A 23,708-nucleotide genomic window follows, 5' to 3' on the forward strand; every position below is an offset into this window, starting at 1 on the left:
TGTTGAAAAGTCATTACATTTGCGCGGATTAATTAAATAATTTCAACCCTCCCGCTATACCTCTAGTAAATGAAGAAAAAACAAACACACAGCAATACGCACAGTAAAACTCAGTTAAAAAGAAGTCCGAGTTCGATGTCAGAATAGGTCACAAAGGAAACTTTACAAAATGACAATTATACATAAATTAATAAAGGACTACTATGTATATATATATTAATTTGTAGGATCCTTTATTATAGATAATTTAGCTGATCTGTAAAAATAACATCTTCATGCCTTATATATCATATACTGTAGTACGACGCTAGATTTAAACTGACGTGGATAGGTAACACCCGGCCACCGAAAGCTTCATTTTTTATGAATCACGTGGTCGTGTGGTCTAGAGCACCGGTTACAGTGCAGAGTGCAGGCGATTTGGTGTCACGATATCTCAGTAGCATGGGTTAGAATCCCGGCTAGGGAAGAACCAACAAATTTGCGAATGCAAATTTACAGATCTAACATTGTTGGGTTGATGTTTAGACGAGTTGTATATATATATATAACGAGTCTAAATTGAAAACTACGTTCAAACCTATGATTGCGTTGGATAAAAGCCGCAATTTTTATACGTGTGCATGTAAAACAAATTGCGTTGTAGAAGGGTCTAAATACAGCACAAACAACATTTTCCAAAAGACCAAAAAAGTGAAAAAGTATATTTAAACAAAACGCATTTGACTAACAGGTCGAACAACTGATGTTCTTAAACCCTGCTAACTGCCATTGGCGATTGCCAAATAAAATTGATCACGAGATGTTACAAAATGGATCTTAATATAAATTTAATACAAAACAGAAAACGATAAACTTGTGGCCAAGATGTTATGCCACAAACACAAGGTGTCAATATTTTTTTTTGTACACCAGATCTAGATTTCGACAATATATGTCTCTTCAGTGATGTTAGGGATCGAAAAGGTATTTGGAAGGCCATAAAATGTACCCTCAATTTCAGATAGACTCTTGAATTTTAAGAGTCAATATAGGATGAACGGATCATATAAACCGGAGGGAAAATATGATACAAGCCCAATGGAAAAAATATAAACGAGTCTAAATTGAAAACTACGTTCAAACCTATGATTTTGTTGGATAAAAACCGCAATTTTTATACGTGTGCATGTAAAACAAATTTCGTTGTAGAAGGGTCTAAATACAGCACAAACAACATTTTCCAAAAGACCAAAAAAGTGAAAAAAGTATATTTAAACAAAACGCATTTGACTAACAGGTCGAACAACTGAATAGATGTTTTCTTAAACCCTGCTGACTGCCATTGGCAATTGCCAAATAAAATTGATCACGAGATGTAATAAAATGGATCTTTAATAATATAAATATATATATATATATATATAAAGTAAATCCTTGCTTTTTTATAAACAAATTATGATTTCTGAAATCAATTTTTTTAACTTAAACCTGTATTTTAAAATACCTTAAATTATCACAAAAGCAAAGGGTCGCAATTTCCACCAACAATGTGGACAACTACTGTGTGCCTAATGAAGACACAAAACATACAAAAAATAGGCCAGAGTCTTTTAACAGCTTTTACAAATAACAGTTAAATATATAGTAAAATTCTTTAAAAAGGACAAAAAGGCATTGAATCAAAATCTAACAAAACCTTTAAACAGACTTATTAAGAAGGAAGAAGGGATAGACTTACGATACTGTTGTCAGGTCATAAAAGATTGCATATTTTGGTTTTTATCCACTTATAGATTCTTTGCATCGGAAATAAAAACATTTATTCTAAAACCAGCTGTTGGCATGATGTGTTCTTCTCATATACATTATGATGGTATGATACTAAATCCCTAACGGGAGGGATTGTTCTTAATATACATATACCATTTTTTTTTTAAATTTTCTTACTTTGTAAAATTCCCGCCAAAATTATATGAAATCACTAGGGTACAAATACAAAGTAAGAACCATTGTAAGATAACTCCCGTAGATATATATCATATCCACAGGTATATTGGTTTTATTCACGACTATAGATATCAGAGTACTTCAAATTTTAAAACAATGCAATATAATGTAGTCAATTGCCCTTTATAGCCGACTACTAACTATACGGTATGGGTTGTTTCTCATAATGGCTCACATGCACTTCATTTGAACTTTGGTGGATAGTTGTCTCATTGGCAATCATACCATATCTCCTTATTTTAAAATTAATATTCATGAGGATTTTTATCTGAGTTGATTTTTTATATACCTTCTTTGCTAGGCGCGCTTATTTTTTGTCGCGATTTTAATTTTTTTTAATTTTTGTAAACATTTTTTTCCTGCATTTTCTGCTTTTCCCATGCAAAATTATCTATGATCAAATCCATTCCCCACATACAAAATTAAATATAGATTACACAATTAAGCCACAAATGTATTACGATATTTCTCTACTCGAGACAGTTACATTTTAATATTTAACGCGCGAGGCTTGCCGAGCTTTTTAAATTATTAAAATTTAACTGTTGAGAGTGGAGAAATATCGTATTTCACGAGTTACAGTGGTGGAATCTGTTTCTCTAAAGATTTTTATCCTTCCTTTTCAAAGATTTGAGGAAAGTTGTTGTACTTTTGATGTGACGTCATCAGACATGGTCACCTTTTTCATGACGTCACAATAAGAAAATTTAGAAAAAAACAAGAAAATTTAACGTCAAAATTAAATTTCAACCAATCATTTGCCGAGAACAGATTTTCACTAGTGAGGAGAAATATTTTTCTCCCACCGGTCAGGAAATCTTGATTTAGTTGCCACAAAGTCCTCTTTTTCTATTAAATGCAACGAAACAGTAAAAAATAATGCTTTGCATCAAGTTTCCCCTTGGAATATGTACAAAATGGCCTATCTGTATTATTCATTATATCTGTAGTTTTGATATAATTGAAGTTTGAAAAGTTCGTACAAAATTGGCTACAGAAGGGCTCATAAACCTTAAACAAGCAATAAATTGCTTATTCATGATTTGGAAAAACTAGTTTAAAGTCATAAGAAACCTCAAATTAAAAAAAATCATGCATATGTTTTTATGCCCCACCTACGATAGTAGAGGGGCATTATGTTTTCTGGTCTGTGCCTCCGTTCGTCCGTCCGGTTAAAGTTTTTGGTCGAGGTAGTTTTTGATGAAGCTGAAGTCCAATTAACTTGAAACTTAATACACATATTCTCCATGATATAATCTTTCTAATTTTAATGCCAAATTATAGTTTTGACCCCAATTTCATGGTCCACTGAACATAGAAAATGATAGTGCAAAGTTCAGGTTAAAGTTTTTGGTCAAGGTAGTTTTTGATGAAGTTAAAGTTACATCAACTTGAAACTTAGTACACATGTTCCCTATGATATGATCTTTCTAATTTTAATTCCAAATTAAAGTTTTGACCCCAATTTCACGGTCCACTGAACGTAGAAAATGATAGTTGGAGTGGGGCATCCGTGTACTATGGACACATTCTTGTTTATAACTAAATGGATAGTTTTCATTATACAACTTGTGTACATATACTTTTTTCTGAGAAATATTCTTTAATTTTTTTACATTTACAAGAAGTTTATTTATTTTCAATTGCTTGCTTCCAGGAAGCAATTCGCCGACATATTTTTCGTATGCATAGTGACCTGAGCGTACCCCCCCCTCGTAAAAAGCCGGCGATCGCAATACCCATGGATCTGTCATTAAAATAAACAATTATCTGATTGTACATGTTAAACACGTGCTCAATACCTATGCTTTTTGTTATTTGTGTACTATAAGGTGACGATCGGTAAACTTCGGCTTTAAAACACGGCATTTAATGAGCAGCCATATTTGTTAAATTATAACAGACAGAGAGAAAAAAAAAACATTTATATGAATTATTGATATATTTGCGTACAAAATGACAAAATCGTGGACAGAGTTCTAAGTTTATGATATATACATGCATTATTTCAAAAATTGGATAAACATTATTTTTCACCACTCACTGGTTTCATATCACATTAACAAGCTTTACAATAAAAATGCAATTGTACACTTGTTATTTAAATATTTTTCGGTATTATTTGCTGAGCTTACCTCACTTAAATGTGAAACTTGTTAATGTCTTATTTTGGCATACCTATTTTGTATTTGCAACTCGTCTTGCACTCTCAATGATGATGTAATGAACATTTCAAAGAATCTTGACCATGTATTGTCATTGATTACCTTTTTATCGATTTAGTTTGGGGTTTTCCATTACCAAAAACATGAATTTTGACATTGTTATGTTTGAGGAAACTAATTTTGTAGATCTGAAACTCCAAAACCTTGTACAACAAGTTATGAAAACTTTCTCACAATCCTAACCACATGATGTTTTGTACTTTTTCCTTTAAATTTATAAACGTAATTTCCGTCCGCAAATCATATACACACAAGTCATACAGTATTCATTACATCACATTCTCCCAAGATATCTCAAATGTGAATTTTAGGACATAGAGAACGATAATACAAGGTGACAGAAAAAAAGATATTTGAAATAATGCTTACTATGAAGTATAATGACGAGTTACATAACAATGTAGCAACGTCGTGGTGTTCATGTGAAACCGCATCAGGTTATCAATAATTGTAGGCAACGTTATAACACTCCCATTGTGTGAATAATACAAACTGACATACAATGTCATGTAAAACAAATATAGGCGTGCATCAGTAAACTATAAAAACAAACTAATATGTCAACAATGTTTAGCCGTTTCTATGAGGTATATCATTCAATTGTATGGTCATTTATACGTTGCTAGTAAGATGTTTATTATAGCTGTCATACGTTTAATGGAAGTAAAGATTAGAAATTAATGATAACACTGCTCTTGTTTGAAATAAATACTGCTAAAATTGTTCATACCTTCGCTTTTGTTCATCCCATTTTGTTCACACTAAACATACATATATTTATTAATAGTATCGGAAGCACATGTCTGTGTTTGTTTATGCTCAACACGTGTTGATGAAAACATGGTTGCATACCTGGTTTGTTATTGTATTATTTGATTGGCTATTGTATGTCGCAATGCAGGTATCCTACCCGTTTGTATGAGGGTAGGATCGTGATTCTCGTGCAGAATCTTATTATAAATAATAGATATTTTTATAACCAGTTATTCGACGTTCTGCCTTTCCGAGTAGCGTACCTTCCGTTTCGTTAACTTATAATGACCGAAAACCACTCAGACGATGAGGATACTTTGCTTTTGCACGAGCCACCTGTACATGCTTCAGGTGCCAAGTCTAGTTCCGTACCACAGATAAGTGACCAAACTTTTGAACTTTTTACTTCTTATTTTGAAAGTAAGATTTCTTCTCTGAAGAACGAGTTAGTCTCCGGGAACGACTCCCTATTTAAGAAGCTCAAAAAGGAAGTGTCCGTTAAGCTTAAGGATGAGGGCCATCAGATTCAATATTCCTTCAACTCAGATATTGTTTCCGAATTGCAGAAACTTCAGAAACGTACATCCGTGGAAGATTCCGTAAGCACCAATTTGATATCGGGCCTTATTCTAAAAATCAACAGGAGGAATAAATTGATTCGGATTGCCGACAAGTCGCCAGCAGGTCTACAGTCCGAGAATACGAAAGTAATGACCTGGCATCAGATTCAGAAGATGAAAAACGTTTACGCCAAGCAGAAAGCAGGGCCCTCAAGACAATCAAGAAAAGAAAATCCGTGGAAAACCGTACTCAAAACCTTCCGCCCCGTTTCGAGACCTGCTAACTCTTCTGATACTAGTAACAGTTATTATCAGCCTTACAACGCTACCCAGCAGCCCTTTTCGAGGTTCCGTCGCCGCGAGGCGACCCCATACGACACCTGTTACGAGTGTCAACAAACTGGCCACTTCAAGAGGAACTGCCCAAAAGCTGCAAACAAACCAACCTTTGGAACCTTGTCAAAGTGAAAAGATACAAGATGAGTATATTACTTTTGTTGACAATCTAATGTTATTTGGTCATATTAACGTTCTCTTTCAACATTTTAAATATTTTGATAATATAGATTTTTCAAAAAACGCTAAAGGAGTAAAATCAAGCTTATTTAAACATATAGAGTTTTGGAAACACATTGGGGCCAATAAATTTGTGTTGGACACCTTTGAAAAGGGTTATATAATTCCATTTATGAAACAACCCCCTCCAATGAAATTTCGGAATAATAAATCTGCCTTAGAAAATAGTTTGTTTGTAAATGAAGCGGTAACTGAGCTAATAAGCAATGGCTGTATTCTAGAAGTACCATTTCAACCATTCGTCGTTAATCCTCTCAGTGTTTCTACACAAAAGACTGGTAAAAAGCGTTTGATTTTAGATTTAAGTGAATTGAATTTCTATGTTTTGAAAAACAAGGTAAAATTTGAAGATTGGAAAATTGCAATAGAATTCTTCCAAAAAATTAAGTTTGATTTAACATCAGGATATTTTCATTTGGACATCTGTAAAGAACAACAAACATATTTAGGTTTTTCCTGGAATAACAAGTTTTACTGCTTTTCTGTATTAGCTTTTGGTTTAAGTAGCGCCCCCTATATATTCACTAAATGTTTGAGACCAATGGTAAAGTATTGGCGAGAAAATGGTGTTAATATTGTTCTTTATCTGGACGATGGATTAGGCATGGATGAAGGTTATGAAAATTGTAAAGATACTTCTGAATTTGTAAAATCATCACTTAAACTGGCTGGATTTATGGTCAATGAAGAAAAATCTATTTTTTAACTAGTTCAGTGTTTAGAATGGTTAGGAATGATGTGGGGTTCAAAAGATTTTACTTTAAAGGTGTCAGAGCGCAGAATTAATGACACTAAAAGTTCTCTTGATATTATACTACAGTGACTTGACTGTTAGTGTTGCTATCCGACTATTGCAACTCATTCAAAATTCTGACCAAGTTGCAATTTGTTTTATGTAATAGTTAAAGTTCAATGATAAGTTAATATTGATATTAAAAGGCCTCCGAACAAAAAGGGGTGTTCAGATCCCCGAGCCCGAAGGGCGAGGGGATTTGAACAGCCCTTTTTGCGAGGAGGTCTTTAAATGTCAATATTAACTTAATCATTGAACTTTTACTGACTTACAAACCGTCAAAAATATATGAAAAGTACATAAAAAGCACTTGCAGAAACCTAATTCCCCTGAACTGGACGAGTCTAAATATGTTTAACTTAAATGATAGTTAAACAGTACTCAGACTGGTATATACAATTAACAGTTACCAAATTGAAATGAAAACGGACCAATTTAATGGCATTACATCATATAATTATTTATTTATGATAAAAAAAAATAGCATCTAAATAACACCAAATGATAGTTTTACAAAATTAGGGGGTAAATTTATATTTTTTAGCCAACTTTTGAAAATAACGATTTCTTATTTAATAAATCAGCAATCAAAACCCTCGTACAGACCTCATTTATAACTGACCAATGAATATTATGCCCAACAACTTCATGCTATATATACTTGATGTTTTTGATCTGTCAGTAATCATGAAATAGAATCGCTTCAGACCTTAGAAAACAGTAAGTAAACTCTTCCAACAATTAGCTTTTTAAACAGCTTGTTTAAGAACTTTTAATCGGACATTCCTAGATGCATAAGGTCCTTCACAATATTCATCCGGCAAATGTTCCTTTTGTTTCTGATTTGGTAATTTTCCTACATTAAGATACATGCGAATGCAAAATAATTAGTGTTGTCTATTCAGTCCAATCAATTAATAAATCTTGCTTTATTTGTGTTTTTTTTTTTAAATAAGAACTATGCATGCAAACTTCAATGAATAAAACCGTATTGAACTAGGTTTCACTGTCCCGATCAAAACGTGTTGGGTGAGATATATTCGCAAGTTCAATATATTATATGAAAACAAACACTTTAATTTAGTCGTCCGTTATTCCCTTTTGTGTCTATATGAAGCAAAAATATCTGAAAAAAACCTTTTATCTTTCTTAGTTTTATCCTTGCCTGACAAAAAAAATCATATGTTATAAATCGTATTTAAACATTAGACAAGAACAATAGTAAAAAAATATCTAAAACTTTTGAATAAGCAGTCATTTATGTGATAAACTGAAGAGACCCCCCCCCCCCAAAAAAAAAAAAAAAAAAAAAACAACAACATAAAAATTTAAATGAAAATTGTAAATTATAGCATTTTACAAGATCTTGTCTTTCTGTGCCAAGTACTAGTACTGTAACAGAGATATTAATCAAATTGATTGATTGTTGTTTGCTTTCAGTCCAGTAGCAAATATTTCATGCCTGTTAATGACTATAACACATAAATTTTAAATACAATAGGTAGTTCGTACAAAAGGTGCAAGAGTTTTTAATTTGATTCATAAAATCTACCCTGAAGTCGATCATCCATGTTTACGTGTAGTTTACAATATCATTTCACGCATCCAATTTAGGTTAGATACTTTTAGCTCGCTTTAGTAACTGTGAGAATTCTGTGAAACTGTATTGTGTATTGTACTTTAGTTTTTGGTATGATATTCTGTACTACCGATCACTACTGCTCTCCTGGTTGGTCTCGTGTGGGGGCGTTCGCCTCGAGAGCGGGAGGTCATTAAATTTGTTCGAATCCCGAACGGGTCAAACAAAGACGTTAGTTAAATTGGTATTCTATTTCAACGCTTTACACGTGGCATCATAAAGTAATAGCACAGACTGGCCGGCTCAGCGTCGGAAATGTGTCCTGGTCGGGTGACTTTTCTTCATTCGAACTAATATCTTGTGAACTTACACGATAAAAAAAAGACTCAGCTTGTCAGTCTAGTAAAAAACGGGGTTAATGCTCTTATTATATTTTACGTAATCGTCCTGAATATTAATTTTATTCGCCGCTGGTCGTCATCCATTATCATTATTTATTTTACCGTTTTATTATACAGTGAAGTGTTGGGATTATTATCTTTCACGGTAAATAATTATAGTAAATCAAATGTGCCTTTTCGGATATACAATATTTGACGGAAAATATTGAATTAACTCCGTATAACTATTATTTAGTCATGAGTCGGTTTTGAGCTTATTATTCTGTACACGGAATGTTCTATATAAAAAAAAAAAGACTCTAAATATTTTTATTTATCTGTGTCTTTGGGTTGCTGTCGCATTAATGTATACCTTTATCTCCTTTTATTCAAAACCAATATTTGCTTGGGTATAGAAATATTTACATCTCTAGACCTCTCCCGTTCCACAGTATACCCTTGCTAAATGGGTGCGTTCGTTTGGCTTATTGGTTATATAAATACGCAGCTTTGTCCGATCAAAATATAATAGGAATGTATATCAGATGCCTGGTGCAGTGAGAATTCCAAGCTATCTTAACCTTAAAAAAAAGATTAGAGGAAAAGATGATCTACACACGAGTTGAATGATTGAAATGTGTAAACAACAAGTAAAGTCAGCTTAATCTTTTTAAATAATTATAAGTCGCATGGCTGATTTTAACAACATTTTCGTGACTTTTGCTAGAACAATAGTAGATGAAAAAAAATATATAACAAAACCGATTAGCAAGACAATATTAAAAAAAAAATGAAACGCTAAAAATAAGTTGAATCTTTTTTATAAATTGTTGTCAACCTTTTTTATCATTTTTTCCCCTTTTATGACAACTATTATACCAGTCTGAGATATAAATAAACTTCAAACAGCAAATGTTGTCACCTAGACGAGGGAGCCGTCATTGTATGCTTCAATATATGAGTTATTGCCACTCAATGAAGATTGTTTTTCTGATGTAGTCCCTCCCCTGTTAGTTTTGCTGGAAATTATACAATGTAACCCCTGATGTGTACTACGACAACGTTTTTTTAATATTAAAAAAAAAGATAAAATGCAAAGAGAAAAATGATGGAAGAAATGCAAGATTTACGCCTAAAAATTCAAATGTAAATAAAAATAAAATATATAAAAATCACTAAATGAAGCTGATTAATTTATTGCTCCTTTGTGTCTAGTGGCAAATATGTCATGCGTATTCACGACTAGATTCAAAGTGGATCAATTTGAAGCAAATGTTCACAAATTTAGAGTGGCACTTTTTACAATAAGACAGAGCGTTCGCTAGAGGTAAAACGTATGCCGTAATAGAATAGATTTGAACAATAATGATCGAACTCGTAAGTTATAAAGCCCTCTTCCTTTTTTTCTCCACGATAGACGAATGTCATATACAAAACGTCATGAATTTACAAACAATAACGGCCACTATAAGACTTTTTTATAAATTAATTCCTATTGCAGTCAACATCTCCCGGTTCGGGACAGGTTATTTATTTCCACAAAATACCGCCTGATTATTGATCGAAGATATTTAAGCAAAAATTTGTATCAAACAAATTCTTGAAATGGTAAATTAAGGTATTTTGCTGGGTGGTTTTCCCAATCCTATTTCGGGCCCCCTGATTTTAAGAGGGCGTATCTAATTAGTCATGCCCGATTAACCTTTATTGAATTGAACTTCAACTTAAAGACCTACATCGGGTAAATAAGTTCGAGGTACAATAAGTAGACAATAGAAATGTTTTGTGAAATAAGATCGTCCCAGGTATCTTAGAAAATAAATTTGCGTTGAATAACAATGAAAAATGCACGAGCAGGTTTGTAAAACACCAAACTGGTCAACTGGTCACAATTTTGAACAAACTGTTCAGTCAAATTGTGAAAGTGCAAGGTGATAAAATAATATATACTTACAATCCTATAAGACTTTAACTCCACTTTAATGATGTTGTGTCAAAATTAGTTTATCAGTTTGTATACTTATATTAGTCATTTCCATGCTGAAGGGGAACTGTTTATTTTGAATTGCTATAAAATTGTCCAAACTAAGCTTTAATATAGTTTTTCCTTCTAAAAGTATTCTATATTGATAAGAATCAGATATCATTTAAAAAAAAAAAACATCATATATTCAGTAAAATATGTGTGAAATAACAATATGCTATTGATAAGTTTCCATGGGGAGATAACCTAAAATATTATTCTTTTGAATAAAGACTTTTTGAAATAAATAATGATTACCTCCCCCATGGAAACTTCCTACAAACATATATTGCAATTTTACACATATTTTACTGAATATGAAATGTTAATTCACATAATGTCTGATTCGTATAAATATAGAATACTTTTAGAAAGAAAAACTGTATGAAAGCTAAGTTTGGACAATTTTATAGCAATTCAAAATAAACAGTTCCCCTTCAGCATGGAAATGACTATAATATACCTATACAAACTGATAAACTAATTTTGTCACATCATCATTAAAGTGGCGTTAAAGTCTTATAGGATGTTTTATTTTATAACCTTGCACTTTCATGACTTGGCTGTGGTTTTCTACAGCAGTTGGTTCAAATTTCTGACCAGTTGAACAATTTGATTTTATAAAACAAATTGCAATTTGGTCAAATTTTTCAACAAGTTGCAATTGGTGGAGAGCAACACTTAACAGTCAAGTCACTGTAAAATCATTTTCAAATTTGAACGCACGTATGCTGGCTCAATTTGCCGGCAAAATTATATCAATGTCACCAGTTTTGGGTAATGTCACAAATTTAATGACGAAGTATATATATTTCGCGATAGAAAACAGAAAAAAAACATGGGAATCAAAACTTGATTTAGTATATGAACAATGTGTATTAGCTGAATTGAAATTTTGGCAGGAAAATTTGTTGGCGCTTAATGAGAAGCGTTTATTTAATGATTCTCTACCGAGAATTATGGTATATTCAGATGCAAGTAATGTAGCTTTAGGTGCATACACTGTTGAATCGAATGTAAAGATTTTTCATTGTATGTTGAATGAAAATGAGACAAAATTGAGTTCCACTTGGCGTGAACTCAGAGGTATTCAGTTATCGTTGAATTCGTTTGAACCCTATCTGAAATGTAAAATAGTTAAATGGCATACAGACAACCAAAATTGTGTAAATATAATCAATAAAGGCAGTACAAAGTTACATTTAAAACATTTAGCTTATGATATCTTTAGAATATGTACACGTTGTGTCCTACTTGGATACCTCGGTGTGAAAATTTCAAAGCTGATTTCATATCTAAAATGGTTGATAATGATGACTGGCAAACCTCGTTTCAGTTTTTTACTTTCATGAATGAAATTTGGGGTCTTTACACTATAGATAGATTTGCTAATTTTCATAATACAAAATTGAAAAGGTTTAACTAAAAATTTTGGAATCCAGGAAGCACTGCTATAGACGCTTTCGCTCAAAATTGGACATTAGAAAATAATTGGATGGTTCCTCCGATAAGTTAAATGGCTAAAAGCATTAAACACCTCATTCTCTGTAGAGCTGGGGGAACATTGATCGTTCCACAATGGCCATCATTGGTCTTTGATTTTTAATAGAAGATTGGAATTTCAACCTTACGTTATAGAAGTTCTTGATTTTTCATCAGGTCAAAATATATTTATTCAAGAACAGAATAAACACTGCATTTTTGGTACAAAGCATTTTAAGTCTGATATACTGGCAATTAAGATGAAAGCAACTTAATTATGTTCGAATTTATATGTACATATTGTTAATTGTTTACAATATGGGAAATTTGCATTGTAATAAAAATTTAATTCTGACATAGCTATATATGTTGATATAGCAAGGTCTAGTGACTAGTACGATATACATGAGATATTTTATATCTTTATTTTAATTACACGTTTTGCAGATGTTTTTAGTACAAGTCGTTGGTCTAGGGATAATATGCCACAGAATGAAGCTCTTCGCAACCTTACAAAATGTCTTCCAGATTATTGTTTAAATTCTAGAGCTGATAATACTAGAAAGAAATACAGGTATGCATTTAATAGTTTTTGTAAATGGTGTAATTTATTTAATATAAAGCCTTTACCGGCATCAGATTTTAATGTCTCATTATATTTGATTCTCTAACGAAAAAATATAATTCTTTTGCAAAGATAGATGAAGCATATTATGCCATTTAATGGACACACAAATTAGCTGGATATGTAAATCCTTGTGATTCTTTTCTTTTTACTTCCGTAAAAGAAGGAACCCAAAGGTCAATCGGTCATCACATTGTAAACAAGAAGGAACCAATAACTCCTTATATTTTTAACCAACTGGTTTTGAAATATGGCAATACAAATAGTACTTTAAACCATAGAAGAATAGCATGTATGTGTCTCGTTAGCTATGCGAGATTTTTAAGATTTTCAGAATTATTAAATTTAAAAATTTGTAAGGGTTCCGCGGAACCCAGTGTCTCGCCTACTTTTGCTGTAAATCGCAGGCTCAACAAAAATGAGGAAAAAAATCAATAAAATTGTAAGAAGCTTCTGTCCAAGTTTGGTAAAAATTTAGGATAGTTAATGAATCTAATAAATGTTTTGAAAACTTTAACTGCAGACTGTATGTAATGTTAACTGGAAGAAAATCTAAGTTCATTTAAAAGTAAAATACAGAAAAAATGAAGTTATCTTTTTACAAATTTTACTTCAGGATACTATCTTATGATCATAAATAAGCTTCTGTCCAAGTTTGGTACAAACCCAGGATAGTTTAAGAAAGTTATTAAAATTTTAAAAACTTTAACCACAGAGTGAAATTCAAATGTAATGTTTCCCCGCAGAAAAACTAAGTCCATTTAAAAGTAAAATACGGAAAAAATGGATTTATTTTTTTACAAAATTTCTTCTGGATACTATCTTATGATCATAAACAAGCTTCTGTCCAAGTTTGGTACAAACCAAGGATAGTTTAAGAAAGTTATTAAAACTTTAAAAACTTTAACCACAGAGTGAATGTAATGTTTCCCCGCAGAAAAAACTAAGTCCATTTATAGGTAAAATACGGAAAAAATTGAATTTTATTTTTACAAAATTTACTCCTGGATACTATCTTATGATCATAAACAAGCTTCTGTCCAAGTTTGGTAGAAATCCAGGATAGTTTAAGAAAGTTATTAAAATTTCAAAAACTTTAACCACAGAGTGAATATTTGTGGACGACGCCGACGACGACGACGGAATGTAGGATCGCTTAGTCTCACTTTTTCGAATAAAGTCGAAGGCTCGACAAAAAGGTCAGATGTTTCATTTCGTTCATTATATATGTCTTTATTCATCGAAAAAGCAAAACGGACCAACAAAGAGCAGGAACTCATGTTTATATTTCCAAAAAAAATATTCGTTAACTTGTCCAGGTCAAGTTTTAGAGACATACTTGAACCAAGCGAACATTAAACACGATTCTATAGAATTCATATTTAGAACAGTTGTATATCGCAAAAAGACTAACATGTACGTGCTTAGGGGTCATACACCTTTATCTTATACAAGAGCAAAGGAAGTACTGTTAGAGGCTTTAAAATCTTTAGGATTAGAAAAATCAAAATTTGGTTTGCATAGTTTAAGAGTAGATGGAGCAACAGCTGCAGCTGCTATTTAAGATAGAATATTTAAGAAACACAGTAGATGGTCTTCAGATACAGCAAAAGACGGATATATGCGTGAAATTTACTTCTGAAAAACTACTCGTTACTAAGAATCTTGCCTTGTAATTTTAATACCCGTTTTTTCTTATCTACTTTGTCATTTCGAAAGTGTGCTACTCACAAGAAGAGCTCATTCCTATATATAGTATACATGTGTTGAGTTTTATTGACTAAAAAATTTATGTTCGGTTAAGCTTGGCGAGTTAGAACATAAATATATTTATTGATAGTTTCGGAAGCACATGTCTGTGTGTAATTTGTTTATGTTCAACACGTGTTAATGAACACATAGTTGCATACCTGGTTTGTTATTCTATGATTTGATTGGCTATTGTATGTCGAAATGCAGGTATCCTACCAGTTTGTATGAGGGTAGGATCTTGATTCTCGTGCAGAATCTTAATATAAATAATAGATATTTTTATAACCAGTTATTCGACGTTCTGCCTTTCCGAGTAGCGCAGCTCCCGTTCCGTTATACATATCCCCCATCCCACCCCACCCATTTGATAGATTTAATTGAGTTAGACAGTTTAATGATGGGACAAGATAAATTGTAATAATAATGTATTTATTGTGTTTTGTAGGTTGTTGTTAATTTTGATTTTTAGTTGGATGGAGTCCCGATACGGACTTTGTTGTATTGAGGAAACTTGTGTAATTTTCTTGGATGAGTTATTAGATGCAGATGAACATTTGAATGAATATTGAAATATGAATATAGGATATATGAATTGGTTTTGATGTTTAAAAGAAAAAATAAAGTATGAAATTGTGCTACTCACAAGGAGAACTCATTCCTATATATAGTATACACTAGAACACACCCGTGATATCGCGGGTCCCTGACTGAATTAAAGTATATAACTATGCGCAAGCCTTATTTTAGTATTAGTATTGTTATCTGATAAAGTTATGCCGATTATAAGATACAGAGTTTTCTCTGCTATCAAATCTTTCTGTTTGAACCCGTCGAACTGGAACTTATCAATTATTGGTAATATTAATTATTTAGAAAACAAAAGCTCCTGGAATGGAGTATTTTTTAATCAACAGCATTGTCCTATATGAGTTATAAATAAAGTTGAATTCTTTGATTCGCTGTTTTACGTCATGCCCGCTAACAAATTGAAAACTGTACCTATACGCCTTATTTTTAGTCACAGATTTTTAGTATTCGTATTGTTATCTTAGAAAGTCTTACTGATTAAAATACTACAATAGGTAACAATTTGACAATTTAGTAGTGTCAACCCTGTGATTATGACCCGTGTATATAGCATATTAATCCTGAATACACCGTTTGGTGGTGCGCCTGTCAGATGCGGAACGTACAGATAAGGTAATAGGTAACAGGTGAATATACTATTGGTATCGGTATCGAACTCGACCCGGAACTTCTTAATTATTGGCAATATTAATTACGTGGAAAACAAAAGGGCCTGGAGTGGTGTAATTTTTAATCTACACCTTTGTACTATATTAGTTATATATAAAGTTGAATTCTTTGATTCGTCGTTTTAACGTGACGACGGCTGACAAATTGGACCTCGTAATTTAAGTATTATAGATGTGTTGAGTTTTATTGACTAAATAATTTATGTTCGGTTAGGCTTGGCGAATTAGAACATAACCGCAAAGCTAAAATTGTGTAATGTCTATCTTTTATTTTCATTTAGTGGAATTTTATATCAGAATTGTCACCATTAAATAAAGGTCCTCCTTTATTAATTGTTTTCTGGGTGATTTTCCGTTTACTTTTTATGCCCCACCTACGATAGTAGAGGGGCATTATGTTTTCTGGTCTGTGCCTCCGTTCGTCCGTCCGCTTCAGGTTAAAGTTTTTGGTCAAGGTAGTTTTTGAAGAAGTTGGAAGTCCAATCAACTTGAAACTTAGTACACTTGTTCCCCATGATATGATCTTTCTAATTTTAATGCCAAATTAAAGTTTTGACCCCAATTTCATGGTCCACTGAACATAGAAAATGATAGTGCGAAGTTCAGGTTAAAGTTTTTGGTCAAGGTAGTTTTTGATAAAGTTAAAGTTATTTCAACTTGAAACTTAGTACACATGTTCCCTATGATATGATCTTTCTAATTTTAATTCCAAATTAAAAATTTGACCCCAATTTCACGGTCCACTGAACATAGAAAATGAAAGTGCGAGCGGGGCATTCGTGTACTATGGACACATTCTTGTTTCAATAGTGTATTAATTATCATTAAATTGCGTGAACCTATAATCGATAGAAGTATATATCACGCAATGAAATAGTGGGATCAAAGCATCCACATTTTGCATTCGATATTGACACAAACAGTAATAAAATCAGCTCATCTCGTTACACCCATAAACTTTATAATACATGCACAACTATAATTCGATAGGGTTACATTTAACTATGCCTTTCGTACAACGGAAACGTTTCATACAAAATGAGATATACTATTAGAATGAGTTTGATAAGTTTACTACTTTTGCAGTAAAACTGAATTACAAAAAAGAGATATCAATGTCGAATAAAAAACAGCCGTTTAAAATATTTAAAGGTATTAAGGATAATTTATCATTCTCTGTCCATGCTTAACATATGGAAGTGTTATAGAAATTCCGCAGACTTTTAATTACCCTTGTACTCGAATGTTTAAAATGCGGTGCTTGATAGATATAGTATTATTGCATGCAGAGCTAGCAGTAATTTCCTTAAAATAACTTTATTATTTAAGATATTGGTCAACACAAATATAAATATTGACAAATTCAAGTGACTTTTGGTAAACAATAAACGCTAGCACATCATGAACAAACAAGTGAGTAATCTATGTTTAAAGTTTTATTACGATCATCTCTGTATTAGTCAGTTGAATTTTTGCAGGAATCGTGGCTTTATCTAACAACAAAATCCTTGTTTCCTATAGCATGTAACAAAACAAACATGATCTTGCTTTGAAAGAAGCTTCCCTTTGGTATACGTACAGAATGGCATATCTCTTTTATCCATTATCTTTGCTGTTTTTATAATATTGCACTTTGAACATTTTGTTAAACACATGGCAACAGAAGGGTCCAAAAACCTTAACACCGAAAGAAAACTGCTGGGGGATCAACAAAAGCACTAGTTCGTCAAGGATACAAAGAAAGCTAAAATTAAAATAAAATAATTATTTATTTTAACATTCATTATAAAAAGGGGTTTCCCCACTGGATACAGTTGTGAAACTCACATTTTCAAATACTTTGTTGATAGTCAATACGATACTTATACAGTTACATGTCACCTAAGGCTGATCGATTCTCTCTTTCAAAATAACAAGCATTTTAAAATGACTGCAATACATTGAAAGTGTATGAATAAAGGAACATAAAGAGCAGAAAAACATACTGATATTATAATGGTTACCTAAAGTATGCATCTCTATGAAATAACGTCTTATTGCAAGAATACAAGATTTGATGTTCTTGGTTGATATATATAGTAAACACATCAGCAGCTTAGTTATTCAACTTGATTCAAAACGATGGTTATAAACAAGAATTTCATCATAGCTCAAGGTTTTAAAATTCATTGTAACTTTTATTTTAATAGATATGTTCCATGTATTCACAGATCCGCTAATAATGTTCTTTATAGATTTTGTCATTGAATTCTATTTTCAGACAAAAATGTTACTACTGACATCAATCAAAATGTTGCGTTATCATGGACGACCAGTTTGACTGGCTTTTTCAGTGCCCTGCCGCCCGGTAGGTCGCCAGTTATATATACAGTGCAAGCTGGCTCTCTCTTTGTTAATTTTGAAGACAGGAAATACAGATTTGAAAAAAAGCCACAGGATGTGAGAGCCATAAACATTACAGTTATCCGTGTGAGTGCGATTGATGCTGGGCTGTACAGCACAGAAAATGGTGGAATTGTGGACGGGTGCTGTTTGTTAATTGTAACAAGTATGATATAAACATTATAATATTCAATATATGTTAAATTCCGTTTATCAACATGTGTATTTCGATTTAAATTTTCAGGCAACTATAATTGCTACCATAATCCAAAGTTCTTTTCAAGTGTTTACTTTATCACAAACATTTGAAAGCCGGTGTATTAATACGCAAATATTTTGGAGACATTTGACCAAGGAAACTAAAATTTATAGTCTAATTCATCTAAGGTAAACCTTGCATGGGGATACGAAATCATGTTTTCTTAATTTGCGAAAGGGGAATTTTACAATATAACAATTTTAGGTTAAAAACCATGACATTATCATATTTTAGTTTGTCTTATACACTCATTAAGTAATATATATCACATATCCTGTTTTTATAACTGTTGTCAGTTTACAAACCTATCTGACTAAGTATCAAAACATGCATAAAATATGCAAATTCACTCTCGAACGTGATAAAATAGTTGACAACTATTGCTTTTTATTCATGAAGCAGAAGTTGCATCGCAAAAAATAACTACAGTTCGATGTGTGCGCTGGTATAGTAAATTTATATCATTTTTTTATCACTTTTTGTTCTACTCTTGGAAAAAATGTATCCCGCAAGTACAAGATTGTTCTTTGGGATCGTTGAACTGAAATGATTAATGAAAATAATTAGAAGGCAAAGGAATAAGAAACGAACGAAAAAAAAAATAGTATTATATCCAAGAATAATTCACTTTTATGCAGTTTACAACACTTATTTATGAAGGTATAATTTGAAATGTTTTTAGTGGACAATTGAAGTTGTTTTTAAATAATTCAAATCGAACATTCTAATTATTCCTAGAGAAGCCTTAATCTAATTTTCATTGACTATTATCTATATCAACCATGCGAATTTTTAAATGCATATATATATTGAATCAGCATTTAATTTTGCCAGTTATAAACAAAAAATATACAAATGATGGTAGTTTAGTCTCGGACCGTGAAACATATTCGATATGACTTTTGAATTACCATTTTACATTTGGCATAGTAGAACAACTTACAAACCTGCTCGTGCATTTTTCATTGTTAGAACATACACAACCCTTCTCGTCCAATGAAAAGTAAGTTTTTTACCCTCTAATTTTCATAGTGCATGGTTTTCCATGCACTATGAAATGCTATACATGAATGATTTTTCATTGTCAGTTAATTATGAAAGTGAACTCTTAATCACTGCACTAATGAAGTGTACAATCCCCTGAGGCATTTTCCCTGGGAAAAGAGTTTACCGATTAAACATGAAAGAGCAAAGATTAAAACAAAACATTTTGAATTTTAAAAATGTTCATACATTTTATAATGGTACACATCAAAAACAAAAACAATGGGGGTAAGGATGTAGTTAAAATAATATTTATTTATTATATACCTGGCATTTTTTTTTCAAGAAAACAATGCCAGACTGCTGATATATAAAGCAAAGGATTTTTTTCAGAGAAACACAATACATATAAAATTATCAATAAAAAGTAATCATTTAATGTTGAATGGTCTGAATTTAAATGGTTATACAGAGAGTTTTATATTTATAAAAAAAATCAAATTTCCAAAAAGGGATTTATTTTACATTGTGTTGCTTTTTAAAATAAAAAAAAATCTCAAGATATATATAAGTATTAAATTTTACCGGAAGCAGAAGAAAACCATTTTATCTATTCTGTCCTCACAAACTATGTGCTATTTCATTCCATCCATTAAAATGATGATTACCTTTGTTTTACATTTGTTTCATTATAAAAAGTGAACTCTTATTAAGGTTTGAATATTACAATGGGAAAGGCTAATTTTGTAAGGTCACTCGAAAGTGTGAATATGTTCTAAATTGGTCAGACAATACTTGGACTTGAATCTTCATAAAACATGACCAAGTATTGTCTAACCTATAATTATTCAACGCAAATTTATTTTCTAAGATACCTGTGATGATCTTATTTCACAAAGGATTTCTATTGTCTACTTATTGTACCTCGAACTTATTTACCCGATGTAGGTCTTTAAGTTGAGATTCCATTCAATTAAAGTTAATCGGGCATGACTAATTAGATACGCCCTCTTTAAATCAGGGGGGTCCGAAATAGGATTGGGAAAAAACACCCAGCAAAATACCATTAATTTACAATTTCAAGAATTTGTTTGATTCAAAGTGCTTTTGGTTGCTTAAATATCTTCAATCAATAATCAGGCGGTATTTTGTGAAAATAAATAACCTATCCCGAACCGGGAGATGTATGCTGCAATAGGAATTTATAAAAAAAAAAAAGCCCATACAGTGGAGATCACTTCTAACCTCTCATTAAATCTGTCAGGAGAACTGTTCTAGAACAGTACGTAGAACTGTCAGCCTGACACCTTTTAGTCAGTTCTAGGTTAGAACTGTTCTAGCTAGAACTGATTTGGTCAGTTCTACCTAGAACTGATCCTGACAGTTCTACCCTAGAACAGTTTTAGACAGTTCTAGATAGAACTGACCAAATATTTGGTCAGTTCTACTTCTAGAACAGTTCTACGGTTAGAATTGATTTTTAATTCTACGGCTAGAATTGATTTTTTTTAAATTCTACGGCCAGAATTGATTTATAGTTCTACGGCTAAAATTGATTTATAAATTCTACGACTAAAATTGATTTATAAATTCTATGGCTGGATTTGATTTATAAGTTTTAAGAACTCTTTGCCTTAATATAAAGGCTTGGGTAAAAAAGCGATTTCAATTATAGTTTTGCTATTTTGCCGGTTTTATTTCAGATTTATTTCAGATTTATAATCGGCAAGAGAACATGTTTAACCTGTAAACCACGCCATATTCTGCATGTATGTGCCTGTTCCAAGTCAGGAGCATGTAATTCTGTGATTTTCTTTTGTTGATGTGTCACATAAATTAATTGTTTTTCTTTCCTTTTTTGTACATAAATTAGGCCGTTAGTATTAGGGGAGGGGGGGCATTATTATTTGAATTGTTTAACATTTGTTATTCCGGGAGTCAGGATGGCTCGTTATCACATAACAAAATTATCGGACCTCATTAACCAATATAATATCAGTTTACGAGTAGTTTTCATACCTCGGACGTCCTGTTTAACAAAAATCTTTTGACCGCATCAATCTAAACTGCCATTATTTGCTTTTTCTTTCTGCAAATCTATATAGCTGCACAGTACTTCAGTTTTAGTTTTAGGTCTAGAGGGACTATAATATACAAGTTAGAGCAATTTTGGAAAAAAAAATTGTTCGCATCAATTTATAGTGCCAGCATGCAGGGCAAATCCAGCCATTTTTAAAAGGCTGGGGGGGGAAGTCCAACTATATGCTCCCATTCAAATGCATTGATGTTTAAAAAAACTGGGGTTCCAACCCCTGGACCCCCTCCCCTTGATCCTAAATATTGAATCATAAACAAATATCAGTAGTTTTTATACTTCAGACTGAGTCGTGTAATAAATTTTTTTGACTGCATTAACCAAAACTTATTCGCTTTTTATTATGTAAATCTATATTGCTGCACAGCAATTCAGTTATAGTTTTAGGCCGAGAGGGACTGTAGTATATAAATAACTGCAATATTGGAAATCAATGACCACAAATTTTTTTTTTTGCATCAATTGAGGGTGCCAGCATTTCCTATTTTTATTAAAAATATCACATCAGAAACAAATATCAGTAGTTTTCATACCTCAGACTGACTCGTGTAACAAAATTATTTGTCTGCATCAATCAAAACTGACCATATTTGACAGCATCAACCAAAACTGACCATATTTGACCACATCAACCAAAACTGACCATATTTGCTCTTTTTATAGTCGCATAGCAAATCTGTAATATTTTTATGTAAGGATGGAGTGTATAATCATGATAATACAAATGATCTATATTATAGGGTTATTGCATGAATATTGGGGAATATTGTTCCGAGTAGAATTTTATATTGCACGAGCTTATATTTTTATAGCAGAATGGATTGTTTAATATAAATGAAAGCAATATTGGAAAACAAAATTATGCTCGCATCAGTTTATAGTGCCAGCATGTCGTCTTTTTAATCAAAATTTTGAATCGTCAACTAATTTCAGTAGTTTTGATATCTCCGACTGACTCATGGATCTAACAAAATTATTTGTCCGCATCACCCAAAACCATGAAAACTGACCATATTTATAGCTTACTATGCGGTATGGACCTATAGTTGTTAATGTCTGTGTCATTTTGGTCTTTTGTGGATATTTGTCTCATTGGCAATCATACCACATCTTCTTTTTTATATTTGACAACATCAACCAAAACTGACCATATTTACACTTCATAATGTAAATCTTAATATATATATAAAGCCGCATAGTAAATCACTTATAGTTACATATCACGATGCATTGTATAGTTCAAATGACAGCAATATTGTAACACATTGGCTACCAGCAATTTTCTGCAAGTCCTCTTTTTATTCAAAATATTGAATTGTAAACAAATTTCAGTAGTTTCGATATACATGTAGCAGACCGAGTCGTTTTAACAAAATTATTTGACCACATCAACCAAAACTAAACTTATTTACACTTATCATGTAAATATATGGCCTCAGTCATTGTAAACCAATAATATTTCTATGTCAGGACGGAACGTATGACAAAAATGACACCAATTTTGGAACACAATACACCTTATTGCTAATCCTGGCTGACCCGGCCTCTTGAACTTTTGAAGCATACAACAATCACTTTTCCATTGTGGCGTCAGATATTTTGTTTTATGATGTCAAATTTTGACGGGAACCTGTGTGATATCCAGTAATGGCAGACAAATAGTTTTAAGGTGTATTTATACCATATCTAAAATTTAGCGCGCCGTTATTTCCTCTCTGTATCCATAATAATGAACCGTCACTAAAGTGACTTTTTAAGTCCGTTAGTTTGTGCTGAGATTACTATATAGTAGTATATAGTAGTCTCAGGTTTGTAATGGGTTTTTTTTTTTTTTTAAACAAAACTATTTTACAGCATCATCCAACACTCACATGACTGATTCATATACTTTATTTTAAAATAAAAAGTACATGTATGGGATGTTCTCTTCTTGGAATAGTATACTGTTAATATAATTTGAAAAAGGCAAAGAAAAATGCATGATTTTGTTTGTAG

The 23,708-nt window shown here is 32.0% G+C and overlaps 1 protein-coding gene across 1 annotated transcript in view; it reads left to right on the top strand.

The window, feature by feature from the left end:
- Window positions 1–23,708, top strand: part of LOC139523771 (neural cell adhesion molecule 2-like) — a 54,985-nt gene that overhangs the window by 9,329 nt on the left and 21,948 nt on the right. Inside the window, exon 3 of the mRNA XM_071318020.1 lies at window positions 18,254–18,541. Within this exon, the coding sequence (XP_071174121.1) occupies window positions 18,254–18,541 (288 nt within the window). The remainder of the gene's footprint in view (window positions 1–18,253; window positions 18,542–23,708) is intronic.

The sequence above is a fragment of the Mytilus edulis genome, chromosome 5 (genome assembly GCF_963676685.1).
Source record: "Mytilus edulis chromosome 5, xbMytEdul2.2, whole genome shotgun sequence".
NCBI classification, from domain to species: Eukaryota; Metazoa; Mollusca; class Bivalvia; order Mytilida; family Mytilidae; genus Mytilus; species Mytilus edulis.